Below are 20,049 nucleotides of genomic sequence, written 5' to 3'. Positions count from 1 at the left end.
GTGGATATTTTGCAGTCTTAGCAACGTTCGTATAAGGTCACCTATCTGTTGTTACTGGTGTTGCTGACACTGGCTGCCGGCCAAGTTCAGTCCAAGTTCAGTCCAAGTTCAATGTTACGATACAGGTTTTCTATGATAATCCCAAAATTCTTCAGTAAAAGCCTCTCAAAATAATACAGTCTGCTGAAACCAACTTGTATATTTTACCATATATAAATCTCCATACCTGCATGATAATCAATGCGGAGCGGTCTGGAGGTCTACAGTTATCTTTTAGATAGATAGATAGAGAGATGGAGATATATATATATATATATATATATATATATATATATATATATATATATATATGTATATATATATATGTATTTTTTTATTATATATACAAATGAGGTAGAAACCTTAAATCCGAAACAGCCTCACGTTGTTCACAGATGTCAAAAATAACATGATGTCGTCGTTTATGGTGTCTGACTCGTTTGTCTGACTAATAAGTCTGACTCGTTCCTCCACTTTTAAAATGAAAAACAAAATGTTTGCATTTAACTCTCTTACAAAAGAAGTCTAGTATAGAGAAATATAATAGTTTTGCATTGCATTGGCCACAAGATTTAAACCTAACATGAGACTAATGTAAAAAATAAATAAAAAAAAGGTTTATTAATCTTGTCTGTGTAAGCATGTATGTAAAGCCACTAAACTCTTGACTTTCACACAATAGGATCAAGTGTGGAATGGACTGTTTGAATAGAATGAGAAATTCATTGCCTCATTTTTTTTTTTTTTTACGGAAGAATTAATAGTATTCTTTAACAATAAATATGAGTAACTCTGCTTTTATGCCTTCGCCAAATGACCTCCATTACAGTGCAGAACTGCAAATTTGATTTCTGCTTCTTTTTACAAATTGAGAGACATGTTTCTGACCTTGTTCTCGTGGTCCTTTACACTTGGATCAGACTCCTCTTCAGACAGTCATTAGAGAACAGCATGTTCCTGGCAGAAGGGCAAGTTACAGTTGGTTTACAACAGTACAGTTCCCACTACTGACAGTGTCCAGAGACACAGACTGTGATCCTCATCACATCCCTTTCCTCATTCATTTGATTTCTGGGGTTCACTTTATTTAAAATGGGTAGGGACAGTGGCACGTTAAAAACATTGAAAGTTTTGCTTTGAAAATGTATTTGGTTATATTCAATTCAATCATGACAACACTATATAGATTTAGCATGTTATTGAATATGGCAATGTTAATGTATTTGGACTTGGAGGACTTGATCTGCTGCACTGCTGCTCTTGATTATTGCTGGTGCTTTAGAGCAAGTATGGACTTGTTACTGCTAACAGATGCTCAGACACACTGCTGTGAGCATGTAAGATATGCTGCTGCTGCATGAATAGACATATATAAATCACATAGCAGATCTAGGCAGGTGGAGCTGGGGGAGGTGGAGGGTTTCAGGACTAGGGTCGGGTACTGAAACCCGGCACCAATGTGTAACCGGTATGTAACTGGACCGAATCCAAACGCAGATTTCGGTGCCTCTTAAATGCCTGAGCTGTCAATTAAAAAATAATTAACGATGTAACACCCAGTGTTGTGCCTGAACGTGTTCATTGAACGATAGTTCATGAACTCGTTCATATTTTGGGCGAACGTGAACTGAACGTACTGTATTACCGCCTGATGAACGTTACTGAGAACTCGTTCATTCTGGTGTCTGTGAACGCCACGCTCTCTCAGTTTAACTTCGTTCAATAGAGTGCCAGATTTCTATAGAGCCTTCCAGGCGAAAACCCGGCTAAAACACACCGTAAACCGGCCTTAATATGTAGCGGAAAAAACACTCAATCTGGCAACACCAGCCACCAGTGTCTACTGACTCTCTTGTTCGATCTCGTTCATCAAAATGAACAAATCTTTTTTCGAGGCATTTCGTTCATTTAAGGGGCTTTAAATGTTATACTATTAACTGGCAAATTCCCCGAACACATCCACCTACGCAATCTTGATCATATTCTGAATTAAGAAATCATTATAATGCAGTCAAAAATCGTTTACAGGGAACATAAATAATTACTTTACCTTCCAAGTCTTTCGTTCATTTGTCACTTGACAGACGCAATGAATGGATCGTTCATGAACGACTCATCACTTACGTTACAAATCAAAACAAAAAGCAGCAAGGAGGCGTCGTATGATCATTTAAACGAGTTTTATGACAAGGTCGGTGAGGATGGGAAAAATCTGATGCATAGCTTCAGTGTGGCAGTTCAGTTCAGCTGTGGCAATCCTTTTTTTTTAAATCTCGCAGCAACATGGAAAAAAAGAACTATGAACTAGTTCATTTTAAAATTTGTGAACTGAACTTTGAACTAGTTCATGTAGAAAGTGAACTTTCCCAACACTGGTAACACCATCACCCCACGTAATCGCTAGTTAACCCTTTGACGGGTACAGTCGTTCTCACTGGTGTGATTGGGACGTTCGGATCGCGTGATCATCAACTGCTAAATTCAAATCTGCGTGTTGACTGGCGCTGAGCCAGAGACAGACGCACGCTCTCAGCGCTGTCATATATCACAACTATTCAGTGTTTTCAATCACATAAGGTTTATTTTAGGTTTCAGACATTTAAATACACAAGTACTAGCAAAAAGTTTGTAAAATACACTGATGTCTATGGAAGCGGCAACAACAATCCTTTCAATTATAAATTGATGACGTGTTTAGTTACACACATTGTGTAGGTAACTAAAATTGACCCTATTCCTCTCACACTGCACCGGCCACTTTCACGTATTTCGTGAGAAGCGGATGAATTGACGTGTTGTAAATCTGACGGATTCAATTCTCAGAGCTGTAAACATGACGCCGTTCTTCTTCCTCGATGGGTTCGCGTCACTGCATTTAAGGTGATGCGTTCTTAAAGAACGGTCACCTTGTGCACGACATGCAATAAGTCAGGAGAGGTGATGTATTTTGCCAGAGAAGGCAGATGTGGTCATAGTTCTGCAAAAGAATTGTATTTGTAGCATACCAAGACTACAGACTACTTTGCTATTATTAGTACTGTAACTGTTATTTAGTGTTAAATTATTGTAGTTGGGTTAGGTGGCTTAGGCTTTATTGTGAATTAATGTAAATTTGTTGTTTTTGTATTTACTCAGGGCTCCAGACTAACTTTTTGCCTTGGTTGCACTGGTGCGCCTAACTTTTTTATTTAGGTGCACCAGCACAAAATTTGGGTGCACTGAAAATTTTTCTCGGCTCGCGTCACCTTTAACGCCACAATTTCAAGGACACCTTTTTATCACGCTCTATATACATTCATATTATGTAAATGATTTTAAACAAGAATAAGGTGTAGGTAAATAAAAATAAAAAAAAACAAAAAAAAATTTAAAGTGCTTCACTGAGCTGCCAAACTAACTATTTTGAGTCTCTAGCTCAGGCGCGGTATAGGCTCTACCTCCGTCTCTGAGTCGGATGCCATCTCCGACGAAAGACCAGGGCTTGGCATCTTACCAGGGACTGGGGAGAATGGTGGCTGAAGTAGCTTCATGTCTGGGCTGTTGTCGGAGCATTGACCGGGGAGTAAAGGGTTTTAACGGTATTCCTACTCTTACCGATACTGCTTATCGATCCGGTACTTTAACTGTATTCTTATCGGTTCTTTTTGTTTTTACATATATATATATATTAGTCTAAAAAGAAATCTAATAAAGTAATCAAATGTAAAATAACACTGCATAATTTTTCATAAATAGATTAATGCTTAATAAAGCTGAAGTTATTCTTTCAAGAGCTTTGTAGTGATTTTTCTCTTGTTGTTTGATTCGCAGTAATGGCGCAATCGTCCGCATGTTTACTAGACTGCGGCCCCTTTAAGACCGAGTGCAGATCTGCTACTGATCTGATGCACCATATTCTCCCAACTATTGCCATAACTACGTCCATTTAAGACATAAACTGTTTTTAGTGAATCTCCAAGGCGGTCATTTTGACATACTTTTGTGTACATTTGATCGTTTAGACACGCACATTAAACCCAAAGTAGGCTATCATTTGCTTGTCTTGGTTTCTGTTTCGGAGCGCGCACCGCCTTGCGAACAACATCTCTTGCGCAGATTTTGTGCTTTTAATAGCTCTTTTAATTATTTAACGCGTCTCGCAAGTTAGCAACAGTAGCTAGACTGCATTTTACAACAATCACCGATCGTGCTGATTTTTTCTTGCGATAAGTCATTCCAAAAATCATGGCAACAGACGTTGGTAGGTTTATATATATCACAGCCACCGCACTAGACATTATTATTATTAATGGAAGGAAACGTAGGCATGTTATCCCAGCATTAATGGCAAGGAAAGACCCTTACTGTGAGCAGCACATATGAGGTGTTTCTCACTCATTTCTGCTCCGAGGTCTTGATTGTGGCAGTATTTCTGTTATTCTTTTGTCTTTTATGAATTTAATAAAGAACTCTGTCTCGTATTCTGTCAAAAGACACAGCGCCTTCTAAGTCGGGTGACTGTAATTGCGCAAAAACTGTTTCCGTTGCAGTTTTTCGAATTGCCGGAAAAACCACCTCATATGAGCGTAAAAACTTTTTTGCGATAAACGGGAGTTTTTGCGAAATTGACGTGTTTCCATTGGCCATATTTCCAATTCGCGTAATTCCCAAATTTGCGTAATTTGAAGGGTAATGGACACGCGATTATAGTTAATTGATTTGTTCTCGTGTTATAATCCGATGTTTAAATGAGATTACTCATGAAAGGTTTCTTTTTGATCCTCAGGGCCACCATGGAGAGTCACTTGGACACCCCTTACAATGTGCCTGATGTGGGGGTCACTATTGCCAACAATGAGACAGACTTTGTCATAAGGTGAGTCTGTAAACCAATTCTAATGCCATTGAACCACGTCACACAATCTGTATACATTATACATTAATGTATGAGGTTACATACACATGAGTTGGGAATAACAAAAAAAAACATGTTCCAAACTGTCAAAAGTAAAGAGATCTGACTCAGGTGTGCCAAAACTATCTTGATTGTTGGCTGTCTGAACGAAGCCTAATACATGAACACTTAGGATTTTAGGTGTGGTTGTTCTGCTTTGAACTCAGAAGAATGGAATTAACGCTTTTTCCTGGAAATGCAGAATAATTTGTTGAGACAGTTGTATCCATAGTGAAGCATTTAGTTGTCAAATATTTGCAAAGAGACCTCATCATGTGGAGTGCTGCCTTTATAACCATGTCCATTATCTTACTGTGCACACTCAGCAGTGCGCTTAAAACCTCTGTCGACACTGAGCAAATTTACCCATGGACAATGTTTATTTTACCATAAACTCGTTGTCTTATTGAAAGCATGAACCTCAATGCTTCGCACTGACTGTGTTTCAGTGGCATTTAATGGACGTCTGAAATGAGGAAGCAAAGTCCTCTGTTTTTGGTCCAATGTAAATCCATTTGCCATTTGGTGTGTACACAGTTTAGAAAGTTAAAGGCTTATGAAACATGATCATTTACCTTATGCCGGGTTCAGACTACATGATGCCAGCTCGATTTTGGCAAGGAAAGAACAAGACCCTTATTTGATACAATTATTTGACAAAAAATGAACAAACAGAAAAAAACAAAAAGCTCACAGTAAAAAGCATACTGACCACAACATAATCCCTTATTATTATTTTGTGGGTTCTCTTCTTTTTGCATGTGTTCATAATTTCTTTGTTTGAAAGCCTTGCCAAAAATTGTGTGTGTATAATTGGGCATGTTTCATTGCGTTATCACAAATAAAATACTTGACTCTAAGCACAACTACGCAATATGCTTACAAATCTTCAACAAATTGTTAATATTTGAATAAAGGGTGATGTCAGTTTTCATGTTTTCCTAGCCCGGGTATCTACTGTATACACACACCCCAAACTTCTGAGTGGTAGTGTATAGGTAATAATCTTTGTAACTTTGCTTCAAAAATATGAAAAATATAGTTGGAGCTGATAGCCTTGTGGGCAGAGCTCTGACATGAATCGGTCGACCTGAGAATGAGTCACGACTCTGACCAATCCTGATCTCTCTCTCTCTCTCTCTCTCTCTCTCTCTCTCTCTCTGCATCTCTCTCTCTCTTTCTGGATCTCTCTTTCTGGATCTCTCTCTCTCTTTTTCTGCATCTCTCTCTCTCTTTCTGGATCTCTCTTTTTGGATCTCTCTCTCTTTCTGGATCTCTCTCTCTTTCTGGATCTCTCTCTCTCTCTCTCTCTCTCTCTCTCTCTCTCTCTGCATCTCTCTCTCTCTCTTTCTGGATCTCTCTCTCTCTCTTTTTCTGGATCTCTCTTTCTGGATCTCTCTCTCTTTCTGGATCTCTCTCTCTTTCTGGATCTCTCTCTCTCTCTCTCTCTCTCTCTCTCTCTCTCTCTCACACACACACACACACACACACACACACACACACACACACACACCCACACACACACACACACTTCGCTTCCTGGCTGTTCTCTCTACTTCCTCTCTCAATAATGGCAAAAAGTAAATTACTAATACTATTGCAGTGAAAACCTATTTTGTCCAGCTTATTTATTACTACTAAATTGGCTATTATTATTATTGTCACCTTCATTTTGGATCAGTACTCCATAAATCCTTGGTAAACACCAAACATGTATAATGATGGTGTGGGCACAAATTTTCACCTTTCATTTAACCACACTAAATGAAACCACTCGCTCGCTCACAGATAATTTCAAGCTCATTTTGATTCTGAAAGCTGTGATGTTCGAGTTGTTAACTCTATTAGTCCATTCTCCTCCACTAGTTTGACTCCTGATGGCTGATTTTTTGTTATAAAATATTTTTTAAACGAATTGTTTGAGGAACCATTTTTGCAAATGATGTATATGCATTACGCAAGCAAATGAAACTGGAAACTAAGCAAAGTGATGTTGAACTGATTTTGTAGGATCTCCGACCGTGGTGGTGGCATTCCTCACAGCATTCTGGATAAGGTGATGGATTACCACTTCAGCACAGCTGAACAGAGCACACAGGATCCTCGCATGAGCAACCTTTTCGACAGCATAACCAACAGCGGCCCCCAGTCCGGACCCATGCATGGGTAAGAGCAGATGGATCTAAATCTGTACTAAAACAAGCTACTTTAAAATGTTGGTGCTTCGGTTGATTTTACGTAAATGATTGATGTGCTGTTCGGGAACATGTTTCTCTTTTGCATCTGCAAAATGCTTTTCGCCTCTTCGCATGTAAATATTTACATCTTGTCCACATGCGGCGGCTGACTTTGCAAGATTCTTTGCATTCTTGCAAGGCCAGAGTAATAGCTGAAGTGGTCTGCACATGATCCAGATTCAGCCAGTTCTTTCTGGATCTGCAAGTCTTTGGAGTATAGTGTCACACTACCCTCTGAAGAACAGATGCCAACTGTTAGGTGTGAGCAATATGACCAAAATCTTATTACATGATGTGAGATTTTTATTTCTCGATAATATATGTCACAATAAAGTAGGGGTGCGGGAAAAAATGTATTCATATATGAATCACGATTCAATCTTCTACCGATTTGCATCGATTCACACATTTCAAACATCGATTTTCTAAAGTGTCACACTTAGTTAACTTCTTGGTACTACTTAAAGGGTTAGTTCACCCAAAAATGTTAATTCTGTCAGTAATTACTCACTCTCATGTTGCCCCAACCCCGTAAGATTTCGTTCATCTTCAGAACACAATTTAAGATATTTTTGATTAAATCTGAGAGCTGTCTCACTCCTTCAAAGGCTTCTAAGTAATTTCATTCTGCCGGCCCAGAAAAGTTAATAAAAACAATGTTAAAATAGTCCAAGTGACTACAGTGGCTCAACCTTAAGTTCATCAAGCGACGAGAATACTTTTTGTACTTTTTTAAAATACTTTTCACCTCAAATGCGTGCGATCTCGAATTCAGTCCTCTTTCACAGCTACACACACAATTATGTCAAAATGCACATCGTGTGGACTGTGGAGCACTGATCTATATAGAATGTCATTATATAGATCAGTGCTGTGGAGTATTCAGTGTAAACAGAGTCTGTTATGTCCTACATTAAAACAAATGGCAGAAAATCGGATGTGTAACTGTATCCGTGCATTCATTCTTAAAGGCACAGCAGCCTCATTAACGTTTCATTAATGTTAATAAAAAATTAAAAAACTGAAAACTGAATCAATTTTTTATCTTTAATATGAATCAATTTATATTTAATTAATACAGTGAAGACTATACAGTGTTTGGGAAAAAGATGACGTCATGCGCATGTGTATTGTGTTCAGTCTATAGGGACGTAGTGTTTCTTTACAGTGACATCGCCAACTACTGGCCTAGCAGCAGAATACATTGTTTTTAGTCGTTTTCTCCCGGATCCGTGTGAACGGGATCGTTTTGACAGCGTTGTCGTCTGTACGCAAAAAAATCAAAGTTTTGACTACATCGTTGTCGTCTAAACATCCCCTCATGGCGCTTTTTTCACTGCATGGTACGGCTCGGCTCGGTTTGCTTTTCCATTGCAGTTTAGTACCGCTTCAAAGTGGGTGGGATTATAGACAGGTGGTACATGTCGGAGCTCGTAATTACAGTAATTTGACATGGTGTGAACCACCGATACTGGCACATCTGGTTTTCGCCAAACTGTTCACACTCACCCAAGTCATAACTGACTGTTTATACTCCACACAATGGACATTTTGATATAATTGTGTGTGTATTTGTCCATTTAAGTGAAATAAGCCATGAACGAGAACTGATTTCGGGATTGCATGCTGTCTGAGAGAGAGCTTTCTGTGCTTGCCCTTCGGGTGTGTCAGTCAGCACATCTTGAATGACTTATTGCGACTCGTGCACATCCACTTTTTACCTGTTACGCGGATATATTTCCATTGTGTATAAACGATGTAGCAAAGTTTGTAATGATAGGCGCTTTATATCAATGTTATGACTTATATCCTCATGCCGCCCATCCTGACTGGTAGTCTTGTCTAATTAAAAGTTTGTTTTCCTGTTTAGTGTTGTTTATTCAGTAATTAAGCTAAGTTTAAGGTTTATTTGAGGTAACCGAAGAACATCTCAATAATGCCGCTTGTTTTCTCCTCCAGGTTTGGCTTTGGCCTGCCCACATCCCGAGCGTACGCCGAATACTTAGGAGGTTCTTTGGCCATCCAGTCGATGCAGGGCATCGGCACAGACGTCTACCTGCGCCTCCGGCACATTGATGGCAAAGGAGAAAGCTTCAGAGTTTGATGTCATGGTCTCTTCATAGAGCTTGTGGTCCGTCACCATGTTGAAGATATTAAGGGGCGAAGTTGAACCAAAACCAGGACGTTCAACAGTTAGCCTTTCGCTCGTATTACCCATTCTCATTCACTGCATCACATTTCGGATCACGTTTTCAGCAGATTATAGGTGTCATGCTCAGGATTCACATTGCATTTTGTTTGTCGTTCACTGTGATAAAAAAAAAAAAAAAAAAAAAAACCTTTCAGCCTTAACATTGCTAAGCGATTTCATGATTAAAATCTAGCATGTTACCGTCCAGCGTGGGACGAGTCCTTACATTTCAGACTCTTGCAGAAGATGCTCTCCAGACTGCCATATCCTGGTTTCCTTCAGAAACATGAGTGAATTGTTCAAACTCTTTTAAAGATACAGTGTTCACTCCAGCGGTGAATGCAGAAGCTCAGAAAGGCTGTTAGTAATCTTCTATGAACTCTGACTAGAGGTCAACTGCCTTACGAAAAAAATGTTGTTAGTCTTTCTTCACACCAGTCTGATGTTCAGTTTTGACATTTCATATTGATCACATGAGCTTAAGAGTTTGTTGTAGATTTCATGCTTGAAATGATTTGCAAAAAAGTCTTTTGGGGTTAGCGTAGCGCAAAATATATTTGTTTTTGTCATTCTCTCCAGCAAACAGTGTTTATAGAGATGTTCATATTTGAATGGATGTTTTTACACTTTACCTAGTTGCACATGTGGTCTCTTGATGGGTTTTAAGTTCATGTTTTAAAAGGATGCCAACATGTTTGAGACTGAGATTTGTTTACCAGAATGGATTCGAAATTGTCCCCAAATTGAAATGCTAATCTAACGGCTCAGTTCACACAGCAAAAGTAATCCGTAACATATTTTGTCTTGTAATGTTGTGCCTGTGTTTTCTTTTCTGACCTTTTTTAAATGACTTGCAAGAAAAGGAGGCTGTGTGTGTATTGAGCTCTACAGATTTGTTGCCCATGTTTGCCCTCTACTGGTGGAATTTGAAAAGTATTGACTTTGACTTCAAAAACATGGACATACTGATGATGATTTAGTGTAAAGAATAATGTACTGTAGGTTTTGGGTGATTAAGAATGAACATAACATGCACATATTAACATATTCCTTTGTTTATATAAAAGGCCAAATTGTGGCATGATGCACCCAGAATGATATATTGGATGGGATCATTTTTTTGAATTCTTTCTTTTCCTTTTAATGTTGAGTTTGCGTTAAATAGATGCCAAATACGCATAGTTTTTGGGCATTATAAAATTGTGGATGAGAACATTTGTGTCTTTTTCCTTTTCTCAGTTCTTTGTTAGATTTATATTTTTAGATAGATAGATAGATAGATACAAAAGTATTGTGAACTTGACATAAACTGACTTAATTTACCAAAAAAAGGAAACATAGTAGTAGTTTAAAAAAAAAATTCAATGAAATGTATTAAATTATAATGGTAGCTTTAGCAACACTTTAATATAAGGTGATGTAGTTATACGTGACTACATGTACTTTCGATATTAATGATTGTAAATTATGCATATTGTAAGTAACTAACCCTAAACCAAACCCTAACCGTATGTAACTACGCCACCTTAAAATAAAGTGCACCAATAGCCTATTTTTCTTTTTAATTACTTGTAATACTTGTCAAATTCCACGGAATTACTACAGACTGTACTATTTAAAATCTAACTGTGCTGTCAGCTAGAGAAAAAAATCTATTTTTAGATGGGATCCTCAGAAAACACCTACCTAAGCGCAAGGCTCTGTGAACAGCACAGTAGTAAGGGGCTGGCCCATGTACTAAACTGGCCAATCAGAGAACGCTTTCTGCCTGTCACTCATTTTGCGCCTCCGGGACATCGGGGTGTTTGACGCCTTTGGAAAAAATCCCGCCTTTGCAGATAAAGCCACGGCTCAGGAGATAGAGGTTTTAAAAATGGCAGAAGTTGGCAAAATGCATTCAATTAAACAAAAATGTAAAAAAAAAAAAAAATTTATTGCGACGTAAAAACAAAACTTCCAGCTGGGATAGAACAGGAACACCCTCCTCACGTGATATACAACTTAGTAGAGATCACGTGACTTAACTCTGAATCGTCTCCGCGAACCGGTTCTTTTGAATCTTTCGTTTCAAAGAACCGGTTCAAGCAACTGATTCAGTATTGGCATGGCATCCCATTCTTGTCATAACGTTTCCATACAATAGTCATATGTAAACAGGTCCGTATTGCTGTTTACTGGGTTTATGTGGTTTTAAAAACATTGGTATTTCATGTGTCCTCTTCAGTTTGCTCAGCCACGCTTCAGCTCAAAAAGTCTTTTAGAATCTCAATATATAGGCATATTTGTACATTAAACAGTAGTACAATTATTTTACATACCTTGGCTGAAGACCTTTTTTTTTTACAGCTTTAATACATTATTATATTAAAATAGTAAGGTAATTATTAATACATTTTAGTAATAAATATTATGGTATTTATTAAAGCGAACTATTTTCTATGGGTGTTGATAAAACTCACACAGTAAAGTAATAAACATAATTCCAGTAGATTTTATTTGAAATATTTCTGCTATTCGGCTCATTGTGAGTCATATTATTATGTCTATGGCGGAGACGATTCTCAGTTCAATGAATCGCTGACTCGAGAACCGCTCAGACTGATTCAATCCGATTCGTGAATGAAGCATTCAGGTCGTTTCGTGAACCTATTTTGTTCAACCGAAGAGCCGACTCAAAAGAACGATTCGTCCAGGAATCGGACATCGCTTGAGCGGAAAAGCATGTCCAGCTAGAGCTGTCAACGTCCATTTCTCTCCAGTATCCACTTTCAATCGGCCCTCATGTGATGTGGATGTGAACACAAAAGGTGACTGGCAGCAAATGTGAGTTGATATGTGAGCGTATTGATGACTTCAGTACAGCTGTGCATGTTTGATCTGTGATGCTTTCTCATTGTATGCTTCAGTGGACAGGAAAGGAAGTTGTGTGTGGTGAGAAACACATCTGTGGCCTGGCGTTCATTGTGTATAGCTCAGGTTTGCAAAATAACTTCTGGTAGACGCTTATGTTAAGACCGAGACTGTTCACTAACACATATTTGTGTCCCAAGCGGATGCGTATGACGTGGCGCTCATTTAAATAACCAGCACGACGCAGATACTTTCATCTTTAAAAAATAACCACATGCTTTTTTAGAATATCGAGGTATGTGGAAAGCATATTCAATGTTTTGTGGCTCCACTGTATGATCTGATATGTGCAACAGATCCTTACAAAATGTTATGGAAATGGACTATAATTGCAAATGTCCAAAAAGCTTTTTAAATGTGTCTGCTTCCTGTGTTAAATTAGTTTGCATATCTTAAAGGGATAGCTCACCCCAAAATGACATTTTTGTCATTTACTCACTCTCATGTTGTTCCAAACCTGTATGAGTTACTTCTGTTGAACACAAAAGATATTTTGTAGTATGTTGGTATCCAGACAGTTGATGGCACCCATTGACTTCCATAGTATTTTTTTTATTTAATTCCTACTATGGAAGTCAATGGGTGCCATCAACTGTCTGGATACCAACATACTACAAAATATCTTCTTTTGTGTTCAACAGAAGTAACTCATACAGGTTTGGAACAACATGAGAGTAAGTAATGACAACATTTTAATTTTTGGGTGAACTAACCCAATATTCTTGTTATTTTCTGATGGTGCTTTTATACTTGGTTTTATATTTTTAATGATACTTGTATATTGATACAAATCATTCAGCGTTATCACTAGGTGGCTTAGTAGTGATTCGGCCTTATTTTTAATGCAAAGGAATCAGAAGCTAATAAGTAACCAACAACCACAGTACATCAAGCGCAAACCTCTATGTTCAGATGGTTAACCATTTTTAAAGTAACAAATAGAACATGTTGTGGTTCCCTAGTATTGTTTCCGCTCCATTAGCTACAGCCCTAGACTTGTATGGAGTGAATCAGGAAGGATATCTTATATTTTACCAGGCTGTAGTAAGAAAACGGTGCGATATAGATTAACTGGAACAGCTTGCAGTGCAATAATAAGTGTGAGTTGGTCTGGTGCGGATGCCAGTGAGGATTATGGGGAAAAGTTAGTTCTGGAGTTAGCCTGTCGTGTGCGCTGTCAGGGAATGGAAAAGATATCAGATCTACACAAAGTAGGAGTTGGTGGCCTCTGGTTGTACAGTTTACAGATAAAACCATTTTAAGAAATCTTGTATGCACGTTTTTTTAGATTAGGTATTAAGTCTGAAGGTATTATTTTTATTGGCTTACAATGTAATTTTACTGTTGCTTATTTAACTTGGTTTTATTTGTTATTTTTCTTGTTTATATACTGATTTGAAGAGTACTGTGAATACTACAGCACTATATTTAAATTTCAGAGTTCAAGACAAATACAGTCCAGTTTTTCCTTCAGTTTTGGTTTTGATATTATTTATTTTTACTTTACATTTACTAATTCTTATTGTTTTATTCTGTAACATATTAATTTTTATTTTTTTACTAGAGACGTGCAATGAAAACCAGTCCTAAAGCAGGGCAAGGTCAAGGTCATTCAGGTATGTTCCAGATTTATAAAATAATTTTTGCCATCCAATCATTATATCACACGGATATCTGAATGATTACCATATTTATATCCCAGGGTATTTATAAGGTTCTTCAAAAAATACCATCAAACTATCATGATGCATATCCTGAAAAATTAACAAAAATCATGACATTTCTATTGTATCATGTCCGGAAACATATATCTGGTACCTTTTTGTTACTTATTGAGTGTTCGTTTAAATCTTGTAGTCTATTTTTTCAATAGGCTAGACTTTCTTTCTTGGATTTATTTTTATTTTTATTTTTAATGCAGAAGCGAATGTGTGAGACTTACAATTCATAATCCGTTTTAAGTACCGGTAAAAGGCACACTATGCAGTTTCCGTTTTTCTCAAACAGCGCCCCCTAGAGTCTCTGTGGAGTACTTGTACATTACTGTCGTAAATACCACTCACGTACAGCCGTCTCTGCACTCTTCTGACAGCGCTTTCTTCGTTTTCTTCGTCGACTCTGCCATGATTCAAGTCTGAAATGCGTGCTAGTGTCTTCCACAGAGGCTGTTTCATATGTTTTTGATGTATGTGACGTCGTGCCGTAAAGCAAGTCGTGATTCTCGCGAGATTTGTCGGGGCGCCACTCTCAAACCTGCATTGCTTTGCTATCGGGATGATTCGCCCTACTACGAGTTCATTTACCATAGAAATTATTTACAAATCAAAGGTACAAATCTTGCATAGTGTGCCTTTAACAGTAAAAATGTTTGCACGAAAAACCAGTGTTTTTATGTTTATGCAAATAAACGTAATGACAACAAATGCCTGTTTGTAATATCAAGCAGAATAACAGACTGAATTAACTGGAAGCATCTGGCACCGGCAGCCTCACACATTCACGTTACAGATGGCCGCACATGCTCTTACATTCAAAAATAATGTATATATACTGACATTGTGATTAAACATTTATTCACAGCTAATATGAGCAGTGAGCTCAATGTGCCAATGGGCTCCCCGGCTCCCGGGGGATCAGACCGGCTGCAGGATGGTGGTGGGATGGACTACAGGGACTGGGTGCGCCGCAGTTATCTGGAGCTGGTCACCTCTAACCATCACTCGGTCCAGGCTCTCTCGTGGAGAAAACTCTACCTCAGCAGGGCGAAGCTCAAGGCCTCCAGCCGAACCTCAGCCCTTCTGTCTGGCTTTGCCATGGTCAGTATAGTACACTCTGTGTGTGATTCTTCAAATGTGTGTGTGGCTCTTGGTACACAATGGCTGCATTCGAAAGCTTAGGCAGCTGACTTGTTACATCACTGCTCGATCAGGAAAAAGGTTGATTTGGGACAGACTTCTGAGGCAGCGTAACGGTTTAATGATCTACAGCAAAATAGAGTGAGCTTTGGTGATAACTAAGCGAATATTTAATTACCATGATAGTAAGTTCTCGCTAGAAATAACATAAAAAGTGGGAAAAGTTGGTTCCTCGGAAGCATTTTTCAGCTTACGGACGCAGCGGGACTGGTTGGGAGATTGTCTGAAACATTGTCCTGTGAAACTTTGAACCACTTTTGGCCAAAATAGATCATAACAGTGACCACCCACATGACCGGAAGTATTTTTCACATTCATTTTCTCCACAGGGATTTCAAACATTCTTCAGTAAACCGTTATGTAAGCAACTAACTTCTGAGATGAATCGCATCATTATACACTTTGATTTCAAGCAAGCAAAAGTGTATGAAAAGACAAGACTGTAGCTAGTTCAGTTATTATAATTCTATCTATTTTTATTTTATTTAAGGACAAAACAGAATCATTATGTGTTTTTTTTTATTTTTTATTATTGACGTAGATATAAAACAAATATTCAGACACACAAAGAAAGTGTAATCTGATCGACTTGCAATGATTCATGGGAGTGGGCGGCATTTGTTGAGCTACCGTAGTGACAACATCTTCTCTAATAGTGCAACAGTCGGGTTCTGGAGGTAAAAACTCCATTCATTTTCTCCATAGGAAAATTATTTTTTAACAATAACTTATAAACCTTTAATAACAACCTTACAGTGAGCTACAGGGTTGTTAATCGATGGTATTTGCGTCTGTTGAAGACGTCAACCTGCATTATTTCTTGGTTTTAAAATAATCGTGTTTAACAGGTGAATTTGTGGTGAAAAACTACATTACCCATTATGCTGATTACACTCTCAAAATACTTCAATATGTGCATATTTTGCAATAAACTTTAAATATATTGTTTTATATACATAATCAACATTTTACATGAATAGTTTTATATTTCTCCATCGTTTTTAATTCGATTGTGTTCACAATGCTTCATGGGATTGTAGTTCTTTTCCTCACTAAAGCCGTTAAGTTCACAGTCTTGTACCTTGTAACCTTGTCAGAATTTTAAATACTTTTTTGCTCCAAATCAAAGTTTGTAATGTTGTGATTCACCTTATAGTGAGTTGACTTGGTTCATGGTTTTAAACACTTTAACAGACTTTTTTGAAATCCGTATGGGAGAAATGATTGGAAAAAAATACTTCTGGAACCAACGTCGCTGGGAAAAAGGGGTGGGCACTGTTGCACTCTATTTGTGGATTTTTCATCAGGATTATGGGTAGTGTAGTTTTTTTAATATATATTTAAAATTACACTGACTTGCATTAATGTTTTTAAAAAAAAAAGAATCTTCTGCTCACCAAGGCTGTATTTATTTGATCAAAAATATAGTAAAAACAGTAATATTGTAAAAATGTTTTCTGTTTGAATATATTTTAAAATGTAATTTATTCCTTTGTTGCAAAGCTGAATTTTCAGCATCATCACTCCAGTCTTCAGTGTCACATGATCCTTCAGAAATCATTCTAATGTGCATTTTTATATATTTTTTTTATCATAAAAAACTAAATCTGATAGGATTTTTACTTTTGATGTCTATATATCAAAAAGCGTATATCAAAGTTTATATCAAAAAGCTGCTTTCAATTGAGTTATCATTTATGACAACCACTATAATTTCTTAATAACCAGGTGGCCATGGTGGAGGTTCAGCTGGAGATGCAGTACAACTACCCACGTTTCCTGCTCATCGCCTTCAGCGTATGTACCACAGTGCTGGTGGCCGTCCACCTGTTCGCCCTCCTCATCAGCACCTGCATCCTTCCTAACGTGGAAGCCGTCAGCAACATCCACAATCTCAACTCCGTCTCCGAGTCTCCCCACGAGAGGATGCACCACTACATCGAGCTGGCCTGGGGCTTTTCCACCGCTCTAGGGATCATTCTGTTCCTAGCAGAGGTGGTGCTCCTCTGCTGGATTAAGTTCTTGCCGGTAGACTCTGGGACGCAATCCGCGGCAGTCCAGGCAGTCCTTAAGCAGCAGAACTGTAGCTCTCCTGCGGGTCCGCCCGGCCACAGTGGCTGGCAGGCGGCCTTGGCCTCCACCATCATCATGGTGCCGGTTGGATTGATCTTTGTGGTGTTCACCATTCACTTCTACCGTTCGCTAGTGCGACACAAAACAGAGCGGCACCATCAGGAGATCGAGGAACTGCACAAAATCAAGGTGCAGCTGGACGGCCATGAGCGAGGCTTGCAATCGGTGTGAGACCTAGCGATGCTTTTCGCTCCATTGCTAGACTCTTTAAGCTTTCAAGCACATCAAAACTCCCTGAGTCTTTCGGGCTTATTTTATTCTTAGAGAAAATGCCTTTTTGCCTGGTGAAAGGATTACTCGTGTAGAAACTGGGGAAGATTTACAGAAAAAAAAGACGCACGTTTACAAGATTTCAAACAGAAGGGCTATTTATTTATATTTCTTTAGGCTTAAGGTCACTTTAAGTGCCGTTTTCTGTTTCTATGCCTCTAAATACACTAAATGAATATCGCAGAGTGGCTTTCTTTAATATCAGTTGCCTACTTCTCTTCATTTTGCCATGCCATCCTGGATCGATAGTGTGCCACAGATAGTGAGACCAAATGATTTGGTCTTGGATCCATTTTTGATCAGAGCTGCCAGAGTCACTGCCAGAGTATCTTTGACTAAAATATCCAGCGTTTTCAGTGTACGTGCTTGTTTGAGCTTCAGTTTAAAGTGATTGTCCAGCCAAAAAATGAACATTCGGTCATTATTTACTCACCCTCAGGTCGTTCCAAACCTGTTTTGACTGACTTTCTTTCTTCAGAACACAAAAGAAGATATTTTGAAGAGTGTTTCAATGTTTTTGTACGTTCAGTAAAAGTCAATGGGGTCCAAAACAACATTGGATCACTGTATGGACCAAAAAAACACAAAAACACTGTTTTAGCAGAGGAAAGAAAGTCATACAGGTTTGGAAATGACATGAGGGTGAGTAAATGATGACTGAATGTTCATGCCTTTAAAAGTGATGCACCACATAGTTTTATCTATGTTTAATAGTGGATGTGTAATACTGTAATTTTCCAGCCTGCAGATTTGTCATGGCAAAAAATTATTAGTTTTAAAAGCTGTTACAGAAGTATCGCTCATACTAGACCTATATGCAGTGCAGTATTTTTAGCTTGGGTGTGAAATCTAGACGCTTTAGCCATGCACAGTGCGCGCTTGTATTTCATTGAAGCTTTTGCATGTGTAATGCACTGTCACTCTTGTCAAGCACAAAGATGGAGTTATTATCCATATTTCACACGAGTCCAACTGAATGTTATTCCTGTGGGCTACTAGAAGTTAACGCTGTCGATGACTATAATCACACTCAAAGATGATTTGCTCCAAGAAATTACTTTTGATGGGGACAGTTAGTTATAAAATACTTCAGACAGAGCTGGCATCACAGGCCGAGCTGAAACCGTTTAATGTGAACCGAGATGGCGGTCCTCTCGTCAGGCTCAAAATAATGTCTGATATTCATGTAACGAGTCAATTTGAGGAACATTCCAGAGGGAAAAGAAGTCGGACCAATTTCTGCCTGCCTTAAATAACTAAACTGTCAAAAGTGCACTTGTAGTGTAGTCCATGGTAATGATGTGTCTGCTTTGTTTGCAGTATGCAGACTGATATCAACTGCTGTAGTTCTTTCAGAGTGCAGAGTTATAGTTTGCTGCTTTGTTTTATGCCTGAAGCATTAATTTAATTTAGTTTAATTTAATTTAATTTAATAGTATGTTCATGAGTCGACTCTGTAATTAGGCATAGTGAAGCGCTACTCTTGTCACAGTTGCTCAAACAAGGGAACTTGACCAAAATTGTGTACTCTGTTTTAAGGGGCTTTAAAAAAGCACTTTGCTTTGGTGTGTATATGTGTGTGGAAAAATATTTTCAGTATCATTTTTGATACTTTTGTTGCATTGTGCCACACTATCAGTAGAGAAACTCAAGTGAATATCTAGTGTGAAACGTATTTTGCGTCCAGAACATGTAGCCGACTATTATCGTAAATGTTACGTTGCGCATGCCCTTTCACACTCTGTCTGTACTTGTATGTTAATTTATGTCAAATAAACAGCCTATTTTGTTAACTTCAAAACTTTGTCATTTCTGCGTCCAATGGAAATTTGGCATGCCTCGGAGATCTATTCAAGAAAAAACCTGCTGTTTTTCCTTGTGACTTTTTTATTTATTATTTTGTTATAAGGAATGACTGAATCAGCAGACAAAGGGTGAATGTGAAAATGTCTGGGTCATGTCATTAAATTCTCAATTTCATTACTAGAATAGAATTAAAAACAATAGGTGCGTCCCAATTCGTGCACTATTCGTGCGAGTGATGTGTTCACACTGAAAATTCCTAATAGAAAAAGTGCACTTTAAATACCTGGATGACAAACTCAATTAACCGAAAAAACTAAGCCTGCGTCCAAATTGAGTAGGTACTTATTTAGAATAATTACTTCACGGACGCTAAAAAAAAAGTTCTATATAGTGTGAGTTATGAATGTAATCCAGATGTACTACATTCGCCATGCTGTCATTATCATGTGAATTACCAGCATCAGTTTCGTCGCTTTACTGCCGTTCATAAATCCTCTCCCGTGGCCTCATGGATAGTAAAGTGTCCATCGTATGCACACTTCAGAATCTCACCAGAAGAAGTATAGCCTGGTTAAAACCAGACCATTCTCAGTAGTAACTGAGTTATGGTCTGGC

At 38.2% G+C, this 20,049-nt stretch overlaps 2 protein-coding genes across 3 annotated transcripts in view; both read left to right on the top strand.

The window, feature by feature from the left end:
- Window positions 1–10,613, top strand: part of bckdk (branched chain ketoacid dehydrogenase kinase) — a 25,791-nt gene extending 15,178 nt beyond the window's left edge. Inside the window, exons 9-11 of the mRNA XM_082170729.1 lie at window positions 4,805–4,894; window positions 6,983–7,138; window positions 9,169–10,613. Coding sequence (XP_082026855.1) covers window positions 4,805–4,894; window positions 6,983–7,138; window positions 9,169–9,313 — 391 coding nt within the window. The 3' untranslated portion in view covers window positions 9,314–10,613. The remainder of the gene's footprint in view (window positions 1–4,804; window positions 4,895–6,982; window positions 7,139–9,168) is intronic.
- A 1,446-nt stretch (window positions 10,614–12,059) lies between these two features.
- On the top strand, window positions 12,060–19,429 carry orai2 (ORAI calcium release-activated calcium modulator 2). 2 transcript variants are annotated; one of them, XM_082169939.1, is made up of 4 exons: window positions 12,060–12,207; window positions 13,875–13,926; window positions 14,891–15,126; window positions 16,954–19,429. In XM_082169939.1, the coding sequence occupies exons 2-4, from the start codon at window positions 13,884–13,886 to the stop codon at window positions 17,527–17,529; spliced, it is 855 nt and encodes a 284-aa protein (XP_082026065.1). In that variant the 5' UTR covers window positions 12,060–12,207; window positions 13,875–13,883; the 3' UTR covers window positions 17,530–19,429. The 2 variants fall into 2 exon arrangements, with proteins under 2 accessions (XP_082026065.1, XP_082026064.1); XM_082169938.1 differs by having other exon boundaries at window positions 12,061–12,223.
- Window positions 19,430–20,049: the final 620 nt, after the last annotated feature.

This window comes from Leuciscus leuciscus (genome assembly GCF_965113295.1).
Source record: "Leuciscus leuciscus genome assembly, chromosome: 5".
NCBI classification, from domain to species: domain Eukaryota; kingdom Metazoa; phylum Chordata; class Actinopteri; order Cypriniformes; family Leuciscidae; genus Leuciscus; species Leuciscus leuciscus.
Note: the sequence above shows the minus strand (reverse complement) of the source record. Positions and strands in the feature narration are given on the sequence as shown.